The sequence below is a fragment of the Salmo salar genome, chromosome ssa15, assembly GCF_905237065.1.
Source record: "Salmo salar chromosome ssa15, Ssal_v3.1, whole genome shotgun sequence".
Classification (NCBI taxonomy): Eukaryota; Metazoa; Chordata; class Actinopteri; order Salmoniformes; family Salmonidae; genus Salmo; species Salmo salar.
The window spans coordinates 28,676,913-28,686,876 of NC_059456.1; the positions used below are offsets into that span (position 1 = coordinate 28,676,913).

At 42.1% G+C, this 9,964-nt stretch overlaps 1 protein-coding gene across 3 annotated transcripts in view; it reads right to left on the reverse strand.

The window, feature by feature from the left end:
* The window catches only part of capn3b (calpain 3b), a 32,973-nt gene extending 25,550 nt beyond the window's left edge, over positions 1-7,423 (reverse strand). For 2 of the 3 annotated variants that reach the window (XM_014143907.2, XM_014143906.2), the window contains exon 1: positions 6,864-7,423. In XM_014143907.2, the coding sequence (XP_013999382.1) occupies positions 6,864-7,157 (294 nt within the window). In that variant the 5' untranslated portion in view covers positions 7,158-7,423. 3 annotated transcript variants of the gene reach the window in all.
* Between the last annotated feature and the right edge of the window lie 2,541 nt (positions 7,424-9,964).

A 9,964-nucleotide genomic window follows, 5' to 3' on the forward strand; every position in this document is an offset into this window, starting at 1 on the left:
TACCATGATAATAACAACAACAAAAAAGATATCAAGCTACATTACTAGATGGATAAATTATTGTCTAATGCACAGATTGAAGGCCTAAAATAGGCCGGTGTGCTTTGGCAGAAACTAGGGTTGCACATTTTGGGGAATATTCAGAGGTGGAAACATTCCGTGGGAATTAACTGAAATATATGCAAATTAATATTAATACCATTTAAATGTAGATGTTTTTTGCATTGGATATATGTACCATATATGGAGACAGAAACATAAACCTTTTACCTTATCATAAGTATACATAATTGCAAATGATTAAATCCTTCCAATAGAAATACATTTTAAAAAATGTAGTTACGAATTTAACTTTAATTAAATAAGTTGACTTTTCACAAGGGATGATTTCACTGAACAACAAAAGAAAGGGAATATTGAATGATCCCCAATGATCCATCGCATCTCCCAAAAACGTTTTCAGCATACATCTGTAAAATGATAGTCTAGAAACCAAAGCTTTGGTTGTCTTCCTGTCAAGCTTCCATGTCTTCTCCCTGGACCTCCTCAATGTTCACCTCTTGAAGATCAGACTCTGAGGCCTCATCTTCACTGTCACTTTCCAACCTTGTTGAGGATGGCTCGTTGTCAGGCTCAAAAAGCCTCAAATTTGCCTGGGTTGGCCACCAATTTTAAAATCCTTGTATTGGTCAGCCTGTTGCGTGCTTTGGTGTGTGTGTGTGTGTGTGTGTTCCCGAACAAGGACCAGTTGCCCTCTGAGGCAGCAGATGTTGGTGGGATTTGGAGGATGATGGAGGCAACAGGAGAAAGAGCCTCAGATCCACAAAGTCCCTTCCATCAGGTGACTGATGAGATATGTTGGCACGACTGCCATATTGCATCTCCATCCTAAAGCCCTTGCTTGGAAGTGTACTTTGCCAGACTGCCAAAAACCTTGCTCTCATCCAGGCCAAGGTGGCGAGACACGGTAGTGATGACACCATAGGCCTTGTTGATCTCTGCACCAGACAGGATGCTCTTGCCAGCATACTTGGGGTCCAACATGTACGCTGCGGCGTGTATGGGCTTCAGGCAGAAGTCTTTTTGATGTATTTCAAAACTGCAGTTTCCTCTGCTTGGAGCAACAGTAACGTGGGCAGGGCAGTACGGATATCTTCTCTTACATCTGCAAGCAGAGTCTGAACATCAGACAGGATGGCATTGTCTCCCTCAATCCATGCAATGGCTACTGCTATAGGTTTGAGGAGTTTCAGGATGCTTACCACTCTCTCTCAAAATACATCATCCAGGAGGATCCTCTTGATGGGGCTGTCCATATCGGCAGACTCCTGGCCATTTCTTGGAGAGACTCCTTCCCCTCCAGGAGACTGTCAAACATGATGACAACACCACCCCAACAGGTGTTTCTGGGCAGCTTCAATGTGGTGCTCTTATTCTTCTCACTTTGCTTGGTGAGGTAGATTGTTGCTATAACTTGATGACCATTCACATACCTAACCATTTCCTTGGCTGTCTTGTAGAGTGTATGCATTGTTTTCAGTGCCATGATGTCCTTGAGGAGCAGATTCAATGCATGAACAGCACTGCCAATGGGTGTGATGTGAAGGTAGGACTCCTCCACTTTAGACCAAGCAGCCTTCATGTTAACAGCATTGTCTGTCACCAGTGCAAATACCTTCTGTGGTCCAAGGTCATTGATAACTGCCTTCAGCTCGTCTGCAATGTAGAGACCAGTGTATCTGTTGTCCCTTGAGTCTGTGCTCTTGTAGAATACTGGTTGAGGGGTGGAGATGATGTAGTTAATTATTCCTTGCCCACGAACATTCAACCACCCATCAAAGATGATTGCAATACAGTCTGCTTTCTCAATGATTTGCTTGAACCTTCACTTGAACTCTGTTGAACTCTGCATCCAGAAAATGAGTATATAAAGCATGTCTGTTTGGAGGGGTGTATGCTAGGCGAAGAACATCCAGAAATCTCTTCCAATACACATTGCCTGTGAGCATCAGAGATGAACCAGTTTCATACACAGCTCGAGCAAGATATTCATCAGCATTTCTCTGACTACGTTCCTCTATTGAGTCAAAAAAAACTTCTGATTCCAGGAGGACCATGAGCTGTTTCTATCGATAAGGTGTCTGATTCATCATTTTCACCTCGATTAGAACTAGAGGGACTTTTGTCAGATGTTGCTTGTTGTGAGCGCTGAGGGAACTTTATGCACTTGGCCAGATGATTCTGCCTCTTTGTTGCGTTCTTCACATATGATTTGGCACAGTATTTGCAAATGTACACAGCTTTTCCTTCTACATTAGCTGCAGTGAAAATTAAACATGTATGGAAACAGATGAATTAACATTCCTCAGTAAGCAGGCTCAAGCAAGCTAAAACTCACATGGTAGCAAAAACTAACTAGCAGAAATTGTTCACAAGTTAGAAATGATTTAGACACACTTTGCTGTAGGCTACTATTTACTAGTTAACAACAAATTATTTATGTCATATAAAATATATTCACCCCAGCCAGTATTGTAATCAAAACTTAGCAGAAGGCATGTAGTCCTTGGCTCAGACAGTGTAGTAGTGTGGGCTCAGTAGCATCCCATTACTGTACAAGATCTTGAGAATCAGCTCTACATGTGATGGAAGAATGCACTGTGCATTTAGAGGGTTGCAATTCCATTGAATTGGGGATAGTTTAACCAAAATATGCCACAACACCTAGAATTGCCTTATGTGTATCCCACAAAAAAGGTTCACTGTTAAAAGCTAACTTTTTTTATAAATTTAAGTAAAATTCCCCAAATTCCCGGGCTTAACTTACCATGGAAAAGTTCCTGGAAATTTCTGGAAATTTCCTGGAAAGTTTCAGACCCTTTGCAACCCTAGCAGCAACTAAGAGAAGTGTATTTTATACAATCTCCTATAGTGATTAACAGGTGTTGCCCAGGCATAAAACGTTGGTCAAAACACATGCATTCAAAACTGGAGTCAACCTCACTTTTCAATCATGTCTTCATGAGTGGAATATGAAGGAGGGATGCAAGGCCCTGCCAAAAAACTCTTTGCAGAACGTAAGTGATAAGTGATAGATCCATAGGGAAAACATTGTGACAGTAGACCAAGTCATCTGCTCACAGCTATTTTAAGTGCTACAGCAAAATGCAATAGCGACCTTAAAGTGGGGTCCTCATACCAAACATAGAAATAGTTGTTCTACTGTATTTCTAGGATGCCAACAGAGCTGGGAAAGGCTGGCACAAAGAGGTATTGTGTTAAACTTTACATCCAGTTTTACAGTACAACGTAGCTGGTGACCAGATGTAAACTCTGTCATGTAAAGGCCTAACAGTATAAACATACTGTAGGTTTGCTTGCACAGTCATTGCAAGACAGAATTAAAAGTAGGAAGACCATGCACATAAACAAATGATACCACCTGGCAAACGCAGTGTGCAGGTTTTTCTTAAAAAACTAAATGACAATAATAGGAAGAATTTGCACCGAAGCAGTCTGGCGACAGGAAGTGATAGAAGAGAAGAGGACTTGACCCCTGGGGAGAGGACTTGACCCCTGGGGTTGTTTCAGAGTCTGGTTGGTTGCTCTTATTCTCTGGTTGGGTTGAAGAATACTAGTTACAACCATGAATGAGACAACCTAGTGAATTATGACCTCTGCCATAAAAGCAGCTGTCACAGGTCACAACCTCTAGAGTTTTCCTACCAAGGGTTAATGTATTTGGTAATACCTCTGGACTTCTCACTTAACCTGGACAAAGATTGAATGCCAAAGGCTCTACGTTGAGGGGAATGAGTTGAGCTACAACCATGTTCAAATAGTTTGGCCTGCCTGTAGTGCAAGGGTGGGCTTTGTGCTTTAGGGACTATACCATTTGTTCCATTGCACCAGGAAAGCTCAATCAAGCACAACTGAAATATTGTTCTAATATTATTTGAACCCAGGTCTTGATCTCATTATTGACGATAGAGAAAGTGAAAGTCCATCTACAGTACATAATAATGCCTGAATGAAATGTGAGGTTCTGTCATTGGTGTGTATATATTTTTGTGTTTGTAGGAGTGCGTAGTGGTCACATCTTGTTTTATGGAAGCCTATGTTAAAGCAGTATTGCAGGAGGTCATTATAAAAAGAGCTTGAGTTTCACGACTCAGTCATGACTCAGTCATGACTCAAGGGGACGAGTCAGCAAATTGACAAATACTTGGATTGGATCCACATGCACCAACATGATTTCTCCACACCTTTAAGTGTGCCAAGAACGATTGCACCGCCACCTTAGACCAGTCTTACTGCTGACCTTGTGAGAGAGTTGAACTCGCATGGGCTTAAAATGGTTGAACTTCATCACTCCTGTGGATATATAAATGTATAATTTTGACCCAATGGCAAATTTATCACATTTTTTCTGCAACCTGATCAGGGCCAAATTACGGAGCTCCCTGAGGTGGTTATATATAACATACAGTACAGTAGTTCTAATTATATCTACCATCTGGAAAAATAGGTTGGATATACTGTTGGTACATACCAAGCCATCATCTTCGTCTTAAGATGTCTCGAGACATCTTGAGACATAAAATTAAGATGTATTGAGACAATTTGAGACATTGCACATTTTCAAGACATCTAAATACATTTAAAGGTGCAATCCGCATTAGAAAACAATAAAAAGTGGGCCACTCCGCCTCTGTTTTGGTAAAACCCTGCCTTTGTTTTGGTAAAAAGCTGAGGGATGGGCCTGAAGAAATGTAACCAATCAACATAGACAGAGCTAAGACTGACCAGCCAAGATATAAAAATGATAGTTTTAACCATATTTTGAGGTTATACATTGTTTACACAAACGTATATTTTATGTTCTTATGGGGTACGAACATTTAACTAAGCTCTTGAGGCATTTATAAGTTATATTCTTCAAGAATCAGTGGGTACATATCATTAATTTATAAGTTAAAATTTTGGGATGTAGCAACTGCAGATTGACCCTTTTTAAGAAACATTTTGAAGACATGTATTTTAACGTCTCAAGGCATGGTAATGGATGGGTATGTATGGTTGACATGGTGTGGTATAGTTTTTCACACGTGGGACGAAAGCGTACCAAAACACAATTCAGACCAGCTTGAACAAAAAGGGAATCAAGTGTTCAAATGACGGCCTTGATAATCCAAAAAAAGCATTCCTTACCTCAGGACACTTCATGAGGTGACTATCCAAGAATGAGTTTTAGCATTGTGTTAGGTGTTAAATCCCTGAATGAGGCAGGTGCAACGTTTGCATCTGATGCAAAGGCTTAGTAAATCTGGGCCTTTAACCAAGTTTTCAATATCATGTTAGTAAAGATTTGAGTTATGGTGGATAGAATGTCAGGTCAGCTTGTCCACTCCAGCAGTAAACCCCTCTTTGGCTCCTACCTCATCACATGAGGTGCCCCATGGGTTCACACGAAGGCTAACCTCATATCCCTAACTTAGACCTTGGATAATGTTGACCATTTGGCTTTAAGTGAAACTTGGTCACATCGACGTCAAGCTTTCATGACTGCAAGTCAGTAAGACTACATTAGTCCTGTGACATTCCATGACTGGAAAACATCTGAGTAACACCAACTGTGGGCTTAAGCAATTTTCTGCACTAACATGAGTCACTCCAGATTAGAGCTTTTGCTAAATGACTAAAGTGTTCCATAGAAATGCAAACACACCCATGTGAGCCTTCACAATGTCTTATTACAAGGATTATTGTGAGGTTTATAATATGTTATCTCTCTGTGAAGTAAAATGTTCAACTGACTCAAAATGGCTGTTATTGTATTTAGTCAGGATCATCAAGAGATGATAATAAGACATTGTAAGAGATCATGCAAGCTTACGACAAGTGTTACGCAATATAACTGCATTATAATGCATTATAATGCATTATAAATGCATTACACTTGCAGGCTTTGAGGTAACGTGTTACCCTATCATTCTTTTCATCTTGGAATGAGAACCTGCCAACAACTACAACATAAGATACACATACGGTTGACTTATATGAATACCAAAACTGCAAAGTCTAGAATACACTGGTTTTGCCAGTCTAGAGTCTTGTAACAGCACACTGCCTAACAAGACTGATTATTGGTTGACTATGATATCCCAAATCTCCCTCTGCTCTCTCGCTGTAAGCCTGGTGGCGTGACTGGTGGTACTGTGGTGAGGCCTGCCTGTTGCAGAGTGTCAGCTGTCTGTGATTCTAGAACCTGATGATCCGCAGCTATGAGCCCACAAATATTCAGCAGAATTGCTCTCACATTCCCCCAGGTTATTTACCAGGAAGTGATGTCATAACAATGTTTTTGCCGCTAATGAAGAGAGATTGGATCTTAGGCTGAGTGATAATACCTTACCACAAGTGGGTTGCTGTTTTTGTTAATCTACTTGTCTGCAGCTTTCAGCCCTAATATGTTTTTTTAGTTTGACACACTTCATCAAGAGCTGGGGTGGTAGGTGTAACAGAGTAGGTCCCATCCCTGGCCCGACTTGGGCTCAAACCAGGGACCCATTGACCAAAAGCATTTCTTACTCAAAAAGGACAGAGATGTTCTCTAGTAGAACCTAACTATCTATTTATTTTCCTTTTGTGATACAGTGGTGCAGTTTTCATTGCAATATAAGTTCCATCTTAACAGCTTTACAATTTGTATATGTTTTTCTAGCCCTGAGTGATATGTTCTGATAGCACCTTCAATTGACTATCTAAATTTAAACATATCCTACCCCAACATACAGGTACAGTTCCAACCTTGAGGCAAGGCGTACTTCACCCCTGCTAGTGGGAAACCAGATGGAACTCACCGTTGGGCGCTTCCACTCAAATTCAATTGGAAATTTGCTGCTGTACCAAAGAGAGGAATCATTGGGTGGGAACAGAGGGTCTTCAAACAGGACTTTCTTGTGTACGTATTTGTCTCGCAACTCCAAGAAGTTCTTCAGGCGCTTGGCATCTTTGACTGCCTCGTTTCTGCTCAAAATGGCAGTGTAGATACTGTTGCTGGCCGTGAAGGGGTAGTCAGTCTTACCCTCAGGCACGTCAGGTGATGCTTCAGTTTCCAACGCCACCTTCACTGAAGTTTCCTCAACAAGGGACATCTTGGCTATGTTTTTCCCCTTATGCGTGTCCTCGTTCCCCCTATCAGTGTGAGCTGCCCCCTTTAGTATGTAAGTTAGTCAGTCCAAATGGATGAAAGTGAGGATTATTTTCAGATTTCAATGCAAGAGCATGAACTTGCAAAACAGCCCTGCTTAACTTCCCTTTGTCCTTCCTCGTGCTTTCCTCTCACTCTCAGTTCCTTTATATGCTGGGGGCACTCACAATACCAAACACACCCTCCAACCCACACTCATAAACACACACCGACACTTTTGCCTTTGCAGGTCTATAAATAGGCCCCTTGAAAAGTGGGGAGGAGGCCGCTCTGAAAAGGACTACCGCTCCCATCATTTCCAGTCTACAGTGTAGGTCTACAATTTACTAGGTGGGAGATGGCAGATTGGGAAGCAGGCTTGGGCGTGGGCAAGCAGGCCCCACATACCAATGCCCCATATTATACATACCGTGGAATGATACCTACACTAACTTTACCATGTCTCTCCCTGATACCAGCTACAGTCAAGAACAACTTTTCATATTGAATTTGAGTTGTTGGGTTGTGAAATGAATTTGTGCTGGACCTGTAGTGTAGCTGATGAGGATGAGGAATTGAACCTGTGGATTGCAAAAGCATTTTACATGACTCTCTGTAGTTCTCTGCGTCCGATGTTTAGTCTGTCCATCTGGGTGGTGTGCACTGTAGCCTTTTACCGGTATGCACCAGGCAGAGCATTGATAAACATGAACCATGTTTATCTGAGGGAAACAATAGCCATAGGATGTATAGTGTATTCAGACCCCTTCCCTTTTTCCACAGTTACATTACAGCCTTATTCTAAAATGGATTAAATAAAACATTTTCCTCATCATTTGGAAAGGCACACACCTGTCTATATAAGGTCCCACAGTTGACAGTGAATGTCAGAGCAAAAACCAAGCCATAAGGTCGAATTAAATGTCCATAGAGCTCCGATACAGGATTGTGTCGAGGCACAGATCTGGGAAAGGGTATCAAAAAAATGTCTGCAGCATCGAAGGTCCCCAAGAACACAGTGGCCTCCAACATTCTTAATTGGAAGACGTTTGGAACTGAGCAATTGGGGGAGAAGGGCCTTGGTCAGGGAGGTGACCAAGAACCCGATGGTCTTTCTGACAGCGCTCCAGAGTTCCTCTGTGGAGATGGGAGAACCTTCCAGAAGGACAAACATCTCTGCAGCACTCCATCAATCAGGCCTTTATGGTAGTGGCCAGAAGGAAGCCACTCCTCAGTACAAGGAACATGACAGCCCGCTTTAGTTTGCCAAAAGGCACCTAAAGGACCCCCAGATCATGAGAAACAAGATTCTCTGGTCTGATGAAACCAAGATTGAACTCTTTGGCCTGAATGCCAAGCGTCACGTCTGGAGGAAACCTGGCACCATCCCTACGGTGAAGCATGGTGGTGGCAGCCTCATGCTGTGGGGATGTTTTTCAGCAGCAGGGACTGGGAGACGAGTCAGAATCGAGGGAAAGATGAACAGAGCAAAGTACAGAGAGATCCTTCATGAAAACCTGCTCCAGAGACTGGGGCGAAGGTTCACCTTCCAACAGGACAATGACCCTAAGCACACAACCAAGACAACAGGAGTGGCTTCGGGACAAGTCTCTGAATGGCCCGGCCAGAGCCCGTACTTGAACCTGATCGAACATCACTGGAGACACCTGAAAATTGCTGTGCAGTGACTCTCCCCATTCAACCTGACAGAGCTTGAGAGGATCTGCAGAGAAGAAGAATGGGAGAAACTCCCCAATTACAGCTGTGCCAAGCTTGTAGCGTCGTACCCAAGAAGACTCAAGGCTGTAATCACTGCCAAAGGTGCTTCAACAAAGTACTGAGTAAAGGGTCTGAATACTTCTGTAAATGTTATATTTCCAAGGTTTTTTATTTCATAAATTTGCAAACATTTATAAAAACGTGTTTTTGCTTTGATGAGGGGAAAAAACAAAACAATTTAATCAATTTTAGAATAAGGCTGTAACATAACAAAATGTGGAAAAAGTCAAGGGGTCTGAATACTTTCCGAATACACTCTATGATAGGGCCAATGTCATATGGCAACTCCTGCTCTCTCTCTCTCTCTCTCACACACACACACACACACACACACACACACACACACACACACACACTCTCTCTCTCTCTCTTCAGGCTCTCAGAATGTCTTATTTGAAGGATTAATTACTAGAATCTTCATTTGATTCTGTGGAATAAGAATGTTTCTGCGTGGGGCATGCTAAAGGGTATGAGTGTCCTCTACTGGCTTACTAATTCCACTTCAAGCAGCGGATATTTATGTTTTCAGAAGTCCTGACTCATCTACCCTGGTTGCAACCTGTCAGTTCATAGCAGAGAGTTGCAGGACAGGGTGTTGTATATCGCAATCTCGGTTTGAGATGCACTTGATAGCTGATATCTTGTTGTGTAACGAAGTAGTTACACCACGTGTTTTCCCTTTGGGACCTACAAAAAACGTAATACCTCTGTGAAAAGGTAGCTAGGCCTCACCATAGATTTATCTTGGCTCCATTGATAGGGCCTAACCCACAGTGAGCACTATACTGACCTCTAGTGGCGAGGAAAAACATAATGCATGTCTGGCCCAATCATTTGTTTCCTCCCCTACTGTAGGAGTGGTCTATTAGAACGACAACAGTAACTCTGACCAATCAAAAAGCATATTTTTTTTATAATTGGTACTATGATTCGGCCTATGAAATGTCAATCTAGACTATCATCGAGTAATAAACCAACGTGGAAGGCAATCCA